The sequence below is a fragment of the Pelobates fuscus genome, chromosome 8, assembly GCF_036172605.1.
Source record: "Pelobates fuscus isolate aPelFus1 chromosome 8, aPelFus1.pri, whole genome shotgun sequence".
Lineage (NCBI taxonomy): Eukaryota > Metazoa > Chordata > Amphibia > Anura > Pelobatidae > Pelobates > Pelobates fuscus.
In genome coordinates this window covers 102,936,469-102,955,497 of record NC_086324.1, presented here as the reverse complement: position 1 = coordinate 102,955,497, position 19,029 = coordinate 102,936,469, and the positions used below count along the sequence as shown (strand labels likewise).

The window sequence follows — 19,029 nt, the reverse complement described above, 5'->3', positions numbered from 1 at the left end:
CCTCAGGGACTCCCTCCCGCCAGGCTCTGGGATGAGGAAAGGGTTAAAACTTACCTTTATTCCAGCGCCCGGCGGGGAGCTCTCCTCCTCCTCTCCGCCTCCGATCCTCCCTTTCGGCTGAATGCGCATGCGCGGCAAGAGCTGCGCGCGCATTCAGCCGGTCTCATAGGAAAGCATTTACAATGCTTTCCTATGGACACTTGCGTGCTCTCACTGTGATTGTCTTCCTGGTTGTCTTCCTGGCTTGACACGCAGACCACTTCTATAAGATGAAATGACCTGGGTGCCTCTAGAGTACCTTTAATACAATACATAAGTCTTGATGATCTCAGCCAGTCCAATGTTTTCCCTTACTAAAGCATTGGGAGGATATTGCGCATGTGCGGCAAAATAAGCCAATCTGCATCTCCTCATAGCATTTAGCGTTTCTATGCAGAGTGTGGAGATGCTGAAAATAAGTGCTGCTTACAATGCAGCACTGAAATAGGAAGCACCTCTAATAGGCAGTGTTGCTATATGTCACGTATTCATCCGTTTATAAAAATGTGGTTAATGGCATTTACTGTCCACACAGGAAAAGTTGTGCCGAGCAGCAACCAAATCCACAGAAGGGTTAATGCTGAGCAGCAATTATGCAAATGGGTACCTGGTAACTGCCTTTGGAGTCAAAGGCTGGTTACAGCCTATCATATCTAGAGGAGGGGTATTTAGGCCCAGTTCTCATCCTGCTCAGTGCCCTGTCGTGGTTTCCCTTGTGGTTGTCCGAGAGCGCGTTATTTATTCTGGTATTTCTGGTTATTTGACTTTGGCATTGTTTTTGACTTCCCTGTTTTCTGGCATCCCTGACTCCTGGCTTTTCCTTATCGTTGTGTCTCTTTCTGTATCCCTTGACCTCGGCTATTCCTGACTATTCTTTGGTACGTTAGTCCGGCCATTCTAAGGTCCGGTATACGTTACCTATCAGTCCTCTGTATTACACAATTCTACGTGCTGGATCATTCTGTAATCCTGACACTAGAACAGCAAGTTAATGAGGAGCATTGGATTGAATATCAGTGAAGGAGGCCATGCCTCCTTTGTGACGTTGCAGGAGGAGGTGATCTCAGTTTCAATGAAGCCTTGGTGCAAGAAAAAAGGATTTAACGAAACTGCTATCAGTAGGTGTCTTGGCGCGTATATACTTATATTAGATGTGAACAAATTTAGGTGTGTCCCCAACACCTTGCAAAGTGCAAACAACAAACAGTAGAACTAAACAGAATTATTGCACACTTGAATACACAGTTCTACAGAATTTTCAAGGTTAACCCCTTAAGACCGGAGGGCGTACTATTACGTCCTTTTTTAAGCGGCTCTAAACGCCGCAGGACGTAATAGTACGCCCTCCGTTTTTTTTTTTACTTACCTGGTCACCGGCGATCCCACGCCGGCGATCGCGGTTGGGGGGACTCCCAGGGAGAGTTCCCCTAGGCACCTCCGTCCTCTTCAGCCCCCCGGGCCATGTGAGAGTGAGGACCTCACAATCACATGGCCGGGATAGCTGCCTGGTGCATTGCCAGCAGGGGGACTAACTGTAATGACAGTCCCCCTGCTGGCTGAAAATCAAATTAAAAACAGTTAAATAAGTGTAAAAAAAAATATATATATATATACTTAGATCATGTATATATATATATATATATATATTTTTTTTTACACTTATTTAACTGTTTTTAATTTTAACAATAATTATATATATATTTAATCAGTATCAGTCTACGTGTAATTTGATATTAATATATATATATATAATTATATATATATTAAAAATACACCTAGACAGTGTATGTGTATATATATACTTAGATATATATATACTTAGATATATACTTAGATCTAAGTATATATATACACATACACTGTCTAGGTGTATTTTAATATTAATATTAATATATATATAATTATATATATATATATTAATATCAAATTACACGTAGACTGATACTGATTAAATATATATATAATTATTGTTATATATATATATTTATATATAATATAAAAAAAATGTAAATACGTAAAATAATAAAATAAAAAATAATTAAAAATAAAATATTAAAACATATATAGATGTGTTTTATTTCGTTCTAACTGTATTGTGATATTAAGATATATATATTTATATCAAAATACACGTAGAACGAAATAATATATATATATCTATATACATAAATATATACGTATATATCACTATATATATACCGATATATAAATAAAAATATTTTAAAAAAATTATATATTTATATATGTGTATATATTAATTCTACACATATGTTTATGTAATAATTTTACATAATTAGGTATCCTAATTAATTACAATTAGCGGGACCTGCCTAACAACCCATGCCGAAAGTATAGGGAATTTAATATGCTAGCACTATATTTAACCCTATAACTTTCCAAGACACCATAAAACCTGTACATGGGGGGTACTGTTTTACTCGGGAGACTTCGCTGAACACAAATATTAGTGTTTCAAAACAGTAAAATGTATTACAACGATGATATCGCCAGTAAAAGTGACGTTTTTTGCATTTTTCACGCACAAACAGCACTTACACGGACGATATTATTGCTGCAATACTTTTTGCTGTTTTGAAACACATATATTTGTGTTCAGCGAAGTCTCCCGAGTACAACAGTACCCCTCTTGTACAGATTTTATGGTGTTTTCAAAAATTACAGCGTCAAATATAAGGCTTGTGTTTCATTTTTTTCACATTAAAATTCGCCAGATTGCTTACGTTGCCTTTATGACCCTATGGTAGCCCAAGAATGAAAATTACCCCTATGATGGCATACGATTTGCAATAGTAGACAACCCAAGGTATTGAAAATGGGGTATGTCCAGTCTTTTTTAGTAGCCACTTAGTCACAAACACTGGCCAAAATTGGCGTCTTTTGCATTTTTCACACACAAACAAATACTAACGCTAACTTTGGCCAGTGTTTGTGACCAAATGGCTACTAAAAAAGACTGGACATACCCCATTTGCAATACCTTGGGTTGTCTACTATTGCAAATGGTATGCCATTATGGATGTAAATTTATTTCCTAGGCTACTATACAGTCTCAAAGGCAACGTAACCAATCTCAAAATTTCAATTTCAAATGTAACACGCTATATTTGACCCTGTAACTTCCCAAAACACCATAAAACCTGTACATAGGGGGTACTGTTTTACACATGAGACTTTGCTGAATACAAATATGTGTATTTTATTGCAGTAAAAGCAAACAGTATTATGACATTGACAGTTAAAATGTCATGTAGAACTAAAAAAATAAAAAAAAATCTTATTTTCTCCCATTTTTTTCATATTAAATTATGTTTCATAGCTAAATATTTTATATTAAATGAAAGCCCTGTTTCCCCTGAATAAAATGATATATAATAAGGGGGGGGGGGGTGCATTTAATATGAAAGAGGTGAATTACGGTTGGACAGACATATAGCGCAAATGCCAGGTTTTGTTTACATTTTGTTTCGTTCACAACTTGTACATTTGGCTGCGGTGTTAAGGGGTTAAACACACTCCAGTATGCTCCTACCCAGAATCCAATGGTTCAAACAGACAAAAGGTAACAAAAAAACCTGTTTGCTATTTAAACGTAGAATGCAGTGAAGCCACACAATGTACAACATTTCAAATCTAAAAAACAATTACAATAGATTTAGTTTAGTTCTAGTTAGTTGCAACAGGAGAGAGACAATACAGTACATGGGCAATTAAAAATGGCCGTATCATCAAAGGTTCCAATGCAGTGCGACTATTCAATCTTCCCCTTTTATCACCAATACTTTAAAACTTTGCAGAAACAACATTAAACTATAAATGCTACAATTTCAACAAAATATGTTCTGTCAGTCACAATGCACAAACATTATGCTCTTATCCTGATTTCAATGGTTCAAACAGACGCAAGATAACAACAACAAAACTGTTTGCTATTTAAACTTAGAATGCAGTGAAGCCACACAATTTAACATCTAAGAAAACAATTAAAATATATTAAGTTTAATTCTAGTTAGTTGCAACAAGAGAAAGACAATACAGCACATGGACAATTAAAAATGGCCAAAACATCAAAGGTTCCAATGCAGTGCAACTATTCAATCTTCCCCTTTTATCACCAATACTTTAAAACTATGCAGAAACAACATTAAACTATAAATGCTACAATTTCAACAAAATATGTTCTGTCAGTCACAATGCACAAACATAATGCTCTTATCCTGATTTCAATGGTTCAAACAGACACAAGATAACAACAACAAAACTGTTTGCCATTTAAACTTAGAATGCAGTGAAGCCACACAATTTAACATCTAAGAAAACAATTAAAATATATTAAGTTTAATTCTAGTTAGTTGCAACAAGAGAAAGACAATACAGCACATGGACAATTAAAAATGGCCAAAACATCAAAGGTTCCAATGCAGTGCAACTATTCAATCTTCCCCTTTTATCACCACTACTTTAAAACTGTGCAGAAACAAAGTTAAACCAAAAATGCTACAATTTTCAACAAAATATGTTCTGTCAGTCAAAATACACAAATTCAAAACAGTCAACAAAACAAATATGTATATTTGTTTCAACAAAATTAATCCTATACTATAAACTCACTAGCTCTTAGATCAATATGGTAGTTATTGTGCCTCACAAACATTTGTTGTAGAAGTCTCCTATTTAGTGGTCGCCAAAATGTGGTAAATTATCAAACTTTATAAATTATGTACGCCTACTACGGTCCGTCTACTTTAACAAATTTTTATTCAAAGACAAAAGAACAACATACAAATAATGACACACAATCTAACTATATAAACAGCAATCTAACTAACAATAACAACTAAATCTTATAAAGTCACAGGATCCCACTCACAGTTCACCAAGCTTATCAATTTGGGAAGCACATACCAAATTGCTGATGCTCTGGTATATGGTTCCTCAAAGGATCTCCCAAATGTATAAAGAGGCTGATCCAATTTCCTGGAGATGCCAATTGGCCTCAGGAACGATTTTGCATGTTTTCTGGGAATGCTCCGTGCTATCTCAATTTTGGAGTGATATTGCTGACATTGTAAACATAATTAGTGGTCTCACAATCACAATTCCTAGGCTACCAGAACATTACTTACTACCTATATTTCCCGACCGTCAATCTCTTTCTAATAGAACGCTGATAATTAATATACTGATAGCAGCAAAGCAAGTTCGTATCCCTAACATTATAGTGTTTCCTTTAAGTAATGATAAGTGAGAGATCGTTCCACTAGTGATTATTTTGTTAAGAGATATCTATAGGTTGACATTCTCGAACACTAAAAAGTGGTATTTTTATTAATTCTTACTTGCCAATTGCTGGTGTAATCTTAAGATTTTCTTTTGTAGAGCTCCGCAGTTCCGAGGACATGGGCTTCAACAGACCATCTTTCAATTGTATGGTAAGACTTTGAAGAATTTTTTTTTCTGATTTTTTTGTTGGAGCAATCAATCTTTTAGAATTTGTTTCTAAAGCTGAATCCATGTTCATTGGAAAGAACATGGTTATTAACAAACATCAGCATGGTTTTATTTTAAACTAACCTAATTGCATTTTACTAAGAAGTAAGTAGAAGTATAGATCAGGGTGTTGCAGTGGACATGATCTACTTGGATTTTGCCAAGCCATTAAGGTTAGACACAATAGGTTCGTTTTCAGACTAAAAGTAATTTGTCTAGATGAAAATTCTTGGTCTTGGGTAGACCTTTGACTTAAAGACACAGTAGAGAGAGTTGTTATTAACTATGGATCAAGCAGCTATTACCCCACTAATTAGAAATTATATCCCTGTATGTTATACATTTGCAAGTATTTATCCAATTGTTGTTTAAACATCTGTATGAACTCTGATAAAACCACCTCTTCAGGCAGAGAATTACATATCCTTATTGCTCTTACTGGAAAAAAAAAACAAAAAAAACTTTTCTTTGCCTTAGATGAAATCTCCTTTCTTCCATCCTAAATGCGTGACCTTGTGTCCTGTTTATGAATAGATTTCCAGATAATAGATTTCCAGATAATGGTTTGTACTGGCCCTGAATATATTTGTATAATATATATGTTATCATATCCCCTCTGAGGTGCAGTTTTTCCAAACTAAAGAGATTTACATTTTTTAACCTTTCTTCGTAACTAAAATGCTCCATTCCTTTGATCAATTTTGTAGCTTGTCTCTGCCCTTTTTTTCTAGTGCCATGATATCCTTATTTAGAACAGGTGTCAAAAATTGCACAGCATATTCACGGTTTGGTCTTACCAGCGATTTATAAAGAGGCAAAATTCTATTTTCATCCCAAGAATTTATGCCCCTATTTATACATGACAAAACCTTACTGGCCTTAGCAACTGCAGATTGACATTGCATATTGCCGCCTAATTTGTTGTCTATAACAATTCCCAAATCCTTCTCGTGTGTGGTTATCCCTAATTCGCTACCATTTGTAGTTTAAGTTGCTTGTGCATTCTTGACCCAGAAGTGCATAACTTTGCATTTCTCTACATTCAATTTCATCTGCAAGTTTAGTGCCCAGTCCTCCAGTCTATCTAAATCCATCTGAAGAAAAGCAATATCCTGCTCACATTTGATCACTTTACAAAGATTAGTGTCATCTGCAAACACTGAAACATGGCTTCCAATGCCTATTTCAGGATCATTTATAAATGTTAAATCGAAGTGGTCGCAAAATAGAAACCTGAAGAACACCACTTACCACTTTTGTCCAGCCTTAAAATGTACCATTAATGACAACTCGTTGAACTCTATCCTTAAGCCAATGTTCTACCCAAGAACAAGAATATTCATCTAGACCAATTTTTTAGTTTGAAGACTAACCTATTGTGAGGAACCGTATCAAATGCCTTGGCAAAATCCAAATAGATCACATCCACCACAACACCACATTTCTACTTCTTCGTAGAATGCAATTAGCTTAGTTTGACATGACCTTTGTTTCTTAAAACCATGCTGATTATTGCTAATAACAATGTTCTTTCCAATGAATTCCTGAATATTATCCCTTAATAGCCCTTCAAATATTTTCCCAGTCACAGAAGTTAAGTTCACAGGCAAGGATTTTGAACCCTTTTTAAATATAGGAACGACATCTGCCTTGTTCCAATCCTCCGGTACAATACATGAAACAAAAGAATCTTGAAAGAGTAAATACAGAGGTTCACTTATTTACCCACTTAGCTCCTTAAGTACTCGTGGGTGAATACCGTCAGGCCCTGGATCTTTATTTACATTCATTTTCAATAACTGCTGTAGCACCTTGTCTCGAGTCATCCAATCACAAGTTTTCTGCAATTTTTGTTGCAGCAAATATTTGCATATATATATTGCCATAGGATCCTCATTTATATATACTGAAAAAAAACTAATATAATGTGAGCAGAAGGATATAGATTGATGGAATAAGCACTCAAATGGCAGATAAAATTGAATGTAGAAAATGCAGTTATGCACTATAGGGTAAATAATGCGCAAGCAACTTGTGCCCTAAACATGAATTAGGGATAACACACAAGAAGAATTTGGGAATTGTTACAGACCGCAAACTAGGCAACAATGTGCAATGTCAATCAGCATTTGCCAAGGTCAGTAAAGTATTGTCATGTGTAGAAAATGACATTCATTTTCGAGATGAAAATATAATTTTGTCTCTTTATAAATTAATGGTAAGACCATACCTTCAATATGCTGTTTTGGGCACATGTTCTAAAGTAAGATGTTAGAAAATGTGCAGAGGCAGGCTACAAAATTAATAAAAGGAATAAAACATTTTAGCTATGAAGAAAGGTTAACAAATTGAAATCACTTTAGTTTGGGAAAACTGCATCTCAGAAGAGATATGATAACATTATACAGGGCCAATAAAAAACATTATCTGGAAATCTATTTATAAGCAGGACTATTCATAGGACCTGAGTTCACACATTTTATCACATTTTAAACATCAGCTGGATAAATACTTGTAAAACCATAATATTCAGAGATATTTCTAATATGTGGGTTAACAGCTTCTTGATCCAAGGAGAGATTTGTTATTCTGATGCCGATAAGGATTTTTTTCTAGTTTGTTGCAAAATTGGAAAACTCTTCTTTTTTTTTTTTCTCTCTCTTTTGGATCAACGGCAAAAACCCGTGAGAGGCCATCCTGTTATAATGGCATACAGCATTGTAAATCATGGTTAACTGATAATCAAGTTAGAATGAAAGAAACAGTCAAAACACTTGGAGGGGAAAAAAAAACCACATGACTTAATCTAGAATAGATGGGAGTACAAGGTACAGATTTAAAAGATAAAAGCAGTTTTATCCTAACATAATTGAACAACAAAGGGTCAGTAACATGATTCAGTAAGGCAATGGTGCAGGAAGAATAAAGAGTTAATGAAGGAGAAAGATAATTTTTTTTTCCTGTTATCTTTCAATGTGTTATTTTTTTTCAAGTTGCTACATATCTAAAGACTTCTCTTTGTTTTCTTTGCTGTAGGTGTAAAGAGTTAATATTAGCCACTACAAGAGCCTTATTTGATCTTGTCGATGAAGATACTAGACAGGTTTGACCTATTTCGTTTATAATCATTTTTATAATGTCTCTTTTTACTACTGTACATTTTTGTGTGTGCTATTATATTCCTTTGTTTATAAAGTGCTGGACTATTCTGCTGAATTTTAGAGGACTAGTTCGATGCACAGTATTATATAGAGGTGCATAACAGAGAAGGTCTATACGTTGAATACGATGCGCATATATAATCCCTGAGATTCTTGTTCAGTAGATTAGCTTTTAGAGCAAAATGAAAAAAATACGATACTGTCTGTGTTACAAAAACTCAATGCAGTGCCGGCCTTAGGGGTGTGCGAGCTGTGCCGCCACACAGGGCGCCATGGCAACAGGTCACAGCTCGCAACACAGTGGCTACCTTGGTAGGGGGGCAAAGTATCCAAGAATACTGCCACCCCCAAGGAAATGTGTCATTTATTTTTATCTATTATATTTCTAAATGCGCTGTATATGGAATGAAAATTATTCCCTGGTGGTCCGGTGGGCGAAATCCGATGCTCCGTATCCACTTGATCCACTCAATTATAAGGAAAGAGGAAGATGGAGTAATAGGCGCTCTCTATAGTAACTAATGTACAGGCAGCAGTATACAAACAAGGATTCCCAAACCTTGTGAATAATGTACAGAAAAAGGAAAAGTGTATCCCGCGCCTAGTATATTATATGTGCAAAAAATACATACATATGTTCTCAAATATATCCGGAAGGAACCGAACCTCAAAATAAAAACAGAGAATAAAACACAATAGTGCAATACAGTGATAAAAAATATTGTTATGGTGGTGAGTACAGCTATATATAATCCACTCACATTTATATGAGCTATAACAGAGCTCAGCTGTGCAGCGCTTAGACGGTACAATCCCCGTCTTGGGATATGTTGTTGTAGTATATGCAGGTGCTTCCAAAGTGCAATATGCGTGGTATATGCAGAAAAAAAGAAAAATAGCAGCCAATGGTGAAGTAAGTCCCAATAATGGTGTAAATAATGGATAGTATTGTACTTACAATTGCTAGAGCATGTAACCTGCTCTAGTGTGGTCAGCTTAGGTGGTATAATCCCCACCAAGGATATACCGGATCCAGGAGGTAAAAGAATGAATATAAAAAGTAACTTTAAAAGTATACTTTAATATTAATACAATATAAACAAAAACCATAAAAGGTATAAAAAGTTAATGTCCCACTTAAAAAAAAAGTGGGACATTAACTTTTTATACCTTTTATGGTTTTTGTTTATATTGTATTAATATTAAAGTATACTCTTGGGAAGCAACAAATTATGACCAACACAAAGTTCACCCTGTCAATTTGTTGCTTCCTCAAGCATTTGGGGGAGCAACAAACTCAGACCAACACAAATTAAGGTGAATAAGTACTACAGTTTATTGAAACAAAGCAAGGTGTTTTTTAAGCTTGTTTGAAGAAACTTTGAGTCTTTAAGGGGTGTGCAAACAGGTTATAGGGACACTCCACTGCCCAAATACAAAATACATAAATAACAGATTAGTAGATAAACCCCCATTGAAGATGGGATTTAACTTAATTATGATTTAAGATTGTATTATGCATTTTGTAATTGGGGGTATATCTAAAACCAGCTTGCAAAACCTGCAGTTCTCTTGTCTGCTGCAGCATTTGCAAACTCTCCCCTTGTAACCCTGCCGAGACTTTCTGTGGCTGTCCAATCACAGACTTCTCAATGCAGCTCAATGAAAATCTTTGCTCTGGGCATTTGCTGCATCTTTAGCTCCACTGAGCTAACTAAACCAGTAAGTAACAGGATATGATGTCTGCTTGCAACCAAGTTAATTTATAAAAGTGTCAATTTCTATTGGAATCTGGAATTGAAACTGTTGCAAAATAAAAAAAGAGGACACAATCTTTAAACATAACATTTTTCGAAAGTGCTTTAGGGGTCTGGAGTGTAATTTTAAGACGTTTTGTTTTGTATGGCAGAACAAGTTTATCATAGAATGGAAAATTACATTGTATCCTCTTAAAAGATTTGGCGAATGTGACAAACTGCATGTATCTCTTTCTTATTTAAAAAGCCTAGGTAGCTGTAAACTCTGAAGTGATTAGAGCTAGCTTTGGACTAGTGAAAGACCACTAAATAAATGTCCAACCCTTTCATCGAGGGACTGAACAGTATGTTGCACAGAAATTTAAAATGAGATCCCTTCTGAATTAACTAGTGGAGCATTGCTTTCTCTGTCTTCCTATATTTTATTCTTGGCACAAAAGCACTCTGTTAAGTTGCTCACTCCTGGCGAGGTTGCTCCCACTCCAGCTAGGGGCTAGTGCATTTAAGATAAACCTGTTATCAATAATTTAACTTACATGTAATCACTCCCACATATATTGAATCCACCATAAATCACAAAGATACATGGTGTATTCAATATAAAATATAAACATTTATTCACTTTTACACTGTTCCAGCGCCAGTTCCTGGGTGTTACTCTCCGTGTAACACCCACCTCCTGACTGTCCTCCCCTCTGACGCATTCCCAAAGCAGGGCAGGTTTCATCAGTGATGTTGGCACATTGGATTTGTTGCCAGCATGCAGGCGTCGGATCACAAAGTGACATCTTATAACTCTGTTCCTATACTCCCATAGGAAAACCAGAAAGGGTAGAGCCTATTAAAGGTACACTGAGGGATGGCGGGTAAACCCAAATAGATTGAAAGACAAGGAAAGTGTACCAAATAGGGGACTAGGCTAGATAGGATACTAGAAGTCGATGCCAGATATCCACACAGACAGTTCTACCAGACTATGAGCTAAATATATTAGCAAAAAATAAAAAATACTTTATTAATACTAAATATAATACAAAAGTGTCTGCTCATATACAAAAAAGTGAACAAGGTGAAAACCAGACCTACTAACTAAAATTATACCAAAAAACATTACACTGTAGGCACCCAGACCACTTCTGCCAATTGGAGTGGTCTGGGTGCCAACTCCCACTACCCTTAACCCTGCAAGTGTAATTATTGCAGGTTTTTTTAAACTGCAATAATTACCTTGCAGGGTTAAGTCCTCCCCTAGTTGCTGTCTATTATACAGCAACTAGAGGGAACTTCCTGCTCTATAGCACAGGTTTTCTGTGCTAGAACGTCGCTGGACATCCTCACGCTGTGTGAGGACCTCCAGCGTCGCTCAATTCCCCATAGGAAAGCATTGAAAATCGCTTTCAATGCTTTCCTATGGGGTGCGCTAATGCGCATGCGCGGCATGTGTGACATGTCATGATTCCCTATTATTCCAGAAGTTTGGTCCTTAAGGGGGACGAACTATGTCATTTTTTTAAACCTAAGTATTCCTAAAGGAGCTATACCACTACCCCTGGCTCAGTGCTGTGCCCATGCTAAACACCCAAAAGCACCTCTATCTTGGCAGGCATCGGTTCCAGAGAGCTGAATGTTCTGAAGTGGGAACAAGCACCAAAATACATGGAACTCTGCTTGGTTGCATCCCTGTCCCATATCTGGTCAACTTACCCCTATGTTTTACCCCACTTCCCGACCTGCCAGGACAGCGCTATTTGGAGGGGAGGTACAATGGATTAAAAGGACCAGTCGCTCCCTGAGAGCCATGGGGAGCCCCTTTTGTCTGTAGGAGCTCCCGATAATTGACCGGCAAACGGACATTGGCCCTGAAACTAATTTCGGGATGAACTTTGTTAGCGGACGGTCAAAACTTACGCCTATCCTCTGCCTGGAACCCCCACCTTTGATGCTCACCTTCAAGACTTCTCCAGGGCTGCTCCTATTCTGTGGAGCTCCCTTCCCTCCTCAGACTTTCACCCAGCCTCCACTCCTTCAAAAAAATCTTTGAAAACTCACTTCTTCATTAAAGCATATCAATTAAACTGTCAGCAGGTTTCTCATCCCCCACCCCATGACTCCTTTCCTTCAACTTTTAAAAATGACCTACCAAGCACTCAATAAACCCTTCTCTAACAAACTATTTAATTCCCGTACTTTAACCCTTTGTGTCACTATACCCCACTCCCTCTAGCATGTAAGCTCATCGAGCAGGGCCCTCAACCCCCTCTGTTTCTGTACGTCCAGTGGTCTGATCTCAATTATGTGTCTGTTAGTTCACCCATTGTACAGTGCTACGGAATTTGTTGGCGCTATATAAATAATAAAATAATAATAATAATAATAATTGTAACCATCAGGATTGTAATCCCTAATTAAATCTCTTTTAGGACAAAGAAAACTAGATTGCACAGAAATGGTAGTAAGACTATATAATAAAAATAAACGTTTAATAATATATTAAAATAAACAGATTAAAATCAGTAATAAGAGAGAAAAAAAAAATCATACCAGAAATAGAATCCTTTAGCATATTGGTTCTATTACCTCCCATGGTGCGCCTACTCCTTTTGCCAGACATATTAAATTTTCATGACGTAAACCCAGACCATATAAGATTTCAAGTCATTAAGAAACTGATTTTGTATTTTCACTAAGGGAATTTTAATTTACAGTTATTAAGGAAAGGATCTAAATGGGTCTTTATTAAGTCCAGGAGGTGTCAAAGTTAAAGCGTTTAATTTCACACAGTTCATAATTGTCATTTGTTGGCAGTATACAACTATTCTTTAATTCTCTTTATATTTATTTCATTTAATTGGTAGTCATTTTGATTACTATTTGTCATAACTGTAGAATTGTTATAATTGTTAGTGTTTCTTGCTCTCTACTTAGTTGTCACAGCAGGTTACTATGATTGTTCTGCCTGTCATTATTTACAGTTGTGAGAACTCTTACCGTTAATTGCTCTCTATTAGGTTATTATGGCAGGCAATTTTGTATTCTTTATTATTTTGTATTCTTTATTTTATTTAGGTTGTTATACTAGATAGTATCACCATAGATATTAATGTGTATTAATTGATACAATTCCACTAATTGTTAGTCGTTTTGGTACTTGGGCCTGGCTCCATTCCTAACTTTGGCTATCTATTTGTTAATTTGTCGAATTCAGGAGATATACCTTCAGAGTGTTACAAGATTTTTTCCGTATCACATTGGGTGCCACTTAAAAATTGAAGCCTATACGTGATTATACATTTATTAGTTTACAGTTAGTTTGGTATTCGAAATTTAAGTGCCCTCGAAAGCACAGTTTAGTTTGTAGCCGGACAGCTTCTCTCAGCATAGGGTTTGGCTCCATCCCTAATCTAATGCTATATATTTGATATACAGCAGAATTGAGGAGTTATTCCTTTTAAATGTATTTACATACATTGTTACTATTTGGGCCAGCTGAGGTTTTGAAGCATCTACATTATTTCATTTTTTTTTTAGCTTGCAAGCAGCTAGATTTACCCTGCAGTTAAGTGCGCTAAAAGGCATAGTTTAGTTTGAAGTCCGATAGTTTATTACTACACTACAGGTGTCAAGAAAACATAGATTAAAGGTATTTGCTTTAATTATTCAATCCTTTTTGAGTCACACTGATATTTTTCCATTATATGTTAGATTTTTGTATTGGTAATAGTGTTACACTTCAAGGGCTTGGGTAAGTTCTATCAGGACAAATGTGATGTTGTAACTTATCCCAGGAGACACTCTGAGTTCTTTGCTTACAACATACAGCAAGCATGTCATTTGTGGTTTGTCTGCCCTGGGGCCACTTTGTGTTGTGGCTGCGACCAGCCGCATTAGAGGAAAGATATTTCCTGTCTGATTATTGTCTTCCCTCTCATGGCCACAAGAGGGCAGAGTGGCTGTCTGTCTGCAGGGCGGGCCAGCCACTCCCCCTTCCCTCCTGCTCGCAGTGCCAGAGGAGGCCTTCTTGCAGAAAAGAGCAGAGCTTGGAGGACAGGCAACTCGTCTTAAGGTAGAAGAAGAGGGGCTTTGGGGGACCTTCTTGAGTAGTGTGTTAAATTGGGGGGGGGGGGCAGTGTATTAATTTGGGGAAGAATGGGCAGTGTAATAATTTGGGGGAGGGAGGGATGGGGCATGATATTAATTTAAGGGAGGGTGGGGCCAGTGTATTAATGGGGGGGAGGGAAAATGGGCAGTGTATTAATTTGGAGGAGAGAGGGGGCAGCGCATTAATATGAGGGAGGGTGTGGGCAGTGTATTAATTTGAGGAAGAGGGCAGTGTATTAATTTGGGGGAGGGAGGATGCAGTGTATTCATTTAAGGGAGGGATGGGGCAAGTGTATTAATGTGGGGGAGGGAGAATGGGCAGTGTATTAATTTGGAGGAGGGAGGGGGCAGTGTATTAATTTGGGGGTGGAGGGGAGCAGAGTATTAGATTGGGTCTTCATGGAGGCGCTTCCCATGGAGATGCCGATTGGCCGCACAGCTTTTTGTCACAGTTGCACTGAAACATTGGTTAAATGTAAATGCACGTCTACTTAAAATAAATCTGCTCTTTTATTTACTTTGAAGCCCTACAAGCATGAGGACGTCCAGTGCCAGTCAACTTTTTTATACTGTACTTTTCAAAATAAAGTTTTTTGGGGCGTGGCTAACTGCCGAGCTTAATGGTCGCTTAAACCTGAGCTCCGGCTACAGAGGCCTACAATCCACATCAATCTGCACGATTGGGACCTGTAACACGCCAACACAAAAGATGGCACAACACAAAACGAAGAAGGCATCAACCAAAAACGAAAAATTACACTTTTTCGGCACTAAACATCCACCAGAGACCGCGGAGCTGATGCGGCCTTCCCAAGATGGCGACGCCAGCCCAGATCACCAGAGCTCACAGCATGATGCGGAGCAATTTACAGCATCAGATCAACTTACGAAAAGCCACCTGCAACAGGCACTCGACGACCTCTCTCAGAAACTCATCATGTCCTGGCAGCACTCGATAGACTCTCTGAGGAGAGATGTACAAGAGGTCAGCAAGCGCACATCGCAAGTAGAATCAAAAATGGATGATTTCGCTACAGCACACAATGACCTTGCAACCCACGTAGAGCTACTTGAACAAAAGCTCATAACAACCGAAAACAAACTCGCGGATATCGAGGACCGATCCAGGAGAAACAACCTGCGGCTGCGGGGGATCCTTGAGTCGGTCCCGCAAGAGGAGCTCCAAACATATGTACGAGGCCTGCTGAGGGCCTATGCGCCCGATATACCAGAAGAAATGTTCCTCCTGGACCGGGTACATAGAATCCCAAAACCAAGACACTTACCTGATACTATCCCACGAGATGTACTCACGAAAATACACTTACCCCACGGTGAAACTGTTCGCCGACTTATCTGCCAACACTTTGAAAAGAAGGAAGGAATTTGGACACATTGCAGACAGAGTGCAAGCTAATGGGTTGAGATTTAGATGGGGCTTCCCCACGAAAATGATCATCTCCAAAGAAGGCGCTCTACATACAATATCCTCCCCAGAAGAAGGGGCAAGTTTGCTCCAAACATGGGGAATAATAGAAAACACATTGGAAAAAGCAAAAACACCCTCTCGCCAGCTACAGGTAGAATGGAAAGCGGCACCAGCCAGGCGTGACCCCCGCTGAGAGAAAAAAGGAGACGACCCGACAAGCATGAATCTGATCCAGACATAGGCATACAAAATGCCTCCAACTTCAGGAGACCTCCCTGATGACACCGTTCACCCACCATCTAAACCGAGACATGGACAAATAGCACACATCTGCCAATAGACTCTGCAGTCCCAGGGACTTACGTTTTTTGCTGATCCTGCAGATCCCACCGCAAACTAATATAAAGTATCTACCGCTCTAAGCCCCAGAAGTGTATCCCCTGGACGGAACACGGGTGCCAAGCCAGCAATCAACATACTGTATTATTGCCAAATCACATGTAATGTATAATTGTGAGTCTTTAACTGTATGTAATTTAGACAGAGATGGACAGAATGTGAGGATCATCCGACCTGCAAGGGGAAGAGATCTGTATAATTGGCTATGCTAACTTTCAGTAAAGGGGGGGATACACTTACAACTGCACGGTAAATGGCAATTAACTGCTACTTGGGATGACATTGGCGCAGGGGATAGCATAGGAACCGATATGCAGAACAACAGGGCACTTCAGACAGATTACTTAATGACCTAGTCTGCTGAGCAACACTGCCTAACAGAACACTCAGCTGCGCAATTAAGACGACATGTTACAGCCCATATACCTGAAAGACACTAGACGGGGAAAAAACAGGCATACTGAGGGAGAGGCCACTTGCATACACACAAGTAGAAAGAAAATGGGTGCAGGGCCCCGCAGGGGATGTTAAGACTTCAAGTCTAGCAGCCTGGGTGTTTTAAAGTGGAGGGCTGAGATAGTTCGTTAGAATATCACGGGTTACCAATATTCTGCTGTTTTATATTCTGTTATTTTATACTTGCATGTCGAAATAACCAAATGTGCAATGATAGCATATGAAATGTCTAATAGGTGACGGACATAGGGGATATCTCATGGAGATCACATGGAAACTTGCACGGGTCGATACACAGAAAACCCACATTGTATACAGGTCCTAATCTACATAAAGATAATGTTAAGGCCGTTAGCCACCCGTATAGATATCTTGATATCTACCCCCCATGGCCCCGTTTGGGGCGCATTGTAAATATCCAAGTTTTGCCCCCCCCCCCCCGGTCACTTCCTCCCCACCCACCTCTCTCACCCCCCAGAGAAAACCGCCGCTGTTATACCTGACGTAAACATTTGGTACACCCGACTCAGTCACACTGGCAGTATGCTAAACTAGGGAAATTAAGGCCTCAAAACCCATACCGACCCTCCACCTGAACTGAGCGGGGAGGGGCGATCGTGGAGGAGAACCTGTTACATATTAATGGTTTTAGCAAGGAAACATGAAATGAATTAGGAATGCGTAAGGCATTAGGCAATGCTAAACGATACGCAACTGGGTTGATTTGAGACAGTACCCTGTAAGGTCCAATATATCGAGGAGCAAACTTCATGGACGGCACTTTTAACCGAATGTTTCTAGTACTTAACCATACTCTATCGCCTGGAACAAACACCGGTGCTGCCCTTCTACGTTTGTCAGCGTGTTTTTTAACCAGCGTAGAATTGTGCAGAAGGATTTGTCGAGTTTGATCCCACAACTTTCTTAAATTGGCAACATGAACATCCACCGACGGTATCCCTTGAGAAGAAGACTCCGAAGGAAGAATGGAAGGATGAAAGCCATAATTCAAGAAAAAAGGGCTAGAATGCGTAGAATCACAAATGAGATTATGTGCAAACTCCGCCCAAGGAATCAAACTGACCCAATCGTCCTGGTGTTCTGAATCGAAACAACGTAAATATTGTTCAACTTTTTGGTTAGTGCGTTCAGCAGCTCCATTGGACTGAGGATGATAGGCAGAGGAGAAATTCAATTTGATGCCTAGTTGGGAGCAGAATGATCTCCAAAAACGGGAAACAAATTGGGAGCCTCTGTCAGAGACAATCTGGGAAGGTATCCCATGCAAACGGAAAATCTCCCTGACGAATATCTCCGCTAATTCGGGCGAAGATGGGAGTTTAGGTAAGGGAATGAAGTGAGCCATTTTAGTAAATCTGTCTACCACAGTGAGGATGACAGTCTGCTTTTTAGAGATAGGCAAATCAACAATGAAGTCCATTGCCAGGCAGGACCAAGGCTTTTCAGGAACCTCTAAAGGGTGCAGAAATCCGCATGGAAGCGAATGAGGTAGCTTGGTCTTGGTACAAACTTCACATGCCCCGATGAATTCTTTAATATCCTTGCGTAAGTCAGGCCACCAAAAATCTTTAGAGACCAGCGCATAAGTCTTGCGGATGCCAGGATGCCCAGCCACCTTGCTGTTATGGAGACAGCGTAGCACCTCCAGTTGGAGAGCGGCAGGAACGAAGTGTCGATCCCCAGGGGTCTGTTTGGGTGCCAAATGCTGAAACTTCATGATCTCAGAAAGCAATGGAGAGTGAATCCTGAGATTCGTGTTCGCGATGATATTCCCCTTAGGAACTATGGAGGACAGAAGTGGTTCAGTTATAGTGGATGGTTCATATTGACGAGACAATGCATCGGCTTTCGAGTTCTTAGAACCAGGTCTATACGTAAGGACATAATTAAAGTGAGTGAGGAACAAGGCCCAGCGAGCCTGCCTGGCGGACAAGCGCTTCGCCTCCCCAATATAAGACAGGTTCTTATGATCCGTTAGAATAGTAACAGGGTGTAGTGTCCCTTCCAGTAAATGTCTCCACTCCTTTAAAGCCTTAATGACCGCTAACAGTTCCCTCTCCCCGATGTCATATCTGCTCTCAGGCCCAGAAATTTTTTTAGAGAAGAAACCACAAGGGTGTAACGGTTTATCCACCCCTAACCTTTGAGACAGAACAGCCCC

At 38.8% G+C, this 19,029-nt stretch overlaps 1 protein-coding gene across 3 annotated transcripts in view; it reads left to right on the top strand.

Moving 5' to 3' along the window:
• Positions 1 to 19,029, top strand: part of PGAP1 (post-GPI attachment to proteins inositol deacylase 1) — a 492,260-nt gene that overhangs the window by 220,866 nt on the left and 252,365 nt on the right. For all 3 annotated transcript variants that reach the window (XM_063430206.1, XM_063430207.1, XM_063430208.1), the window contains exons 6-7: positions 5,437 to 5,489; positions 8,584 to 8,650. In XM_063430206.1, coding sequence (XP_063286276.1) covers positions 5,437 to 5,489; positions 8,584 to 8,650 — 120 coding nt within the window. The remainder of the gene's footprint in view (positions 1 to 5,436; positions 5,490 to 8,583; positions 8,651 to 19,029) is intronic.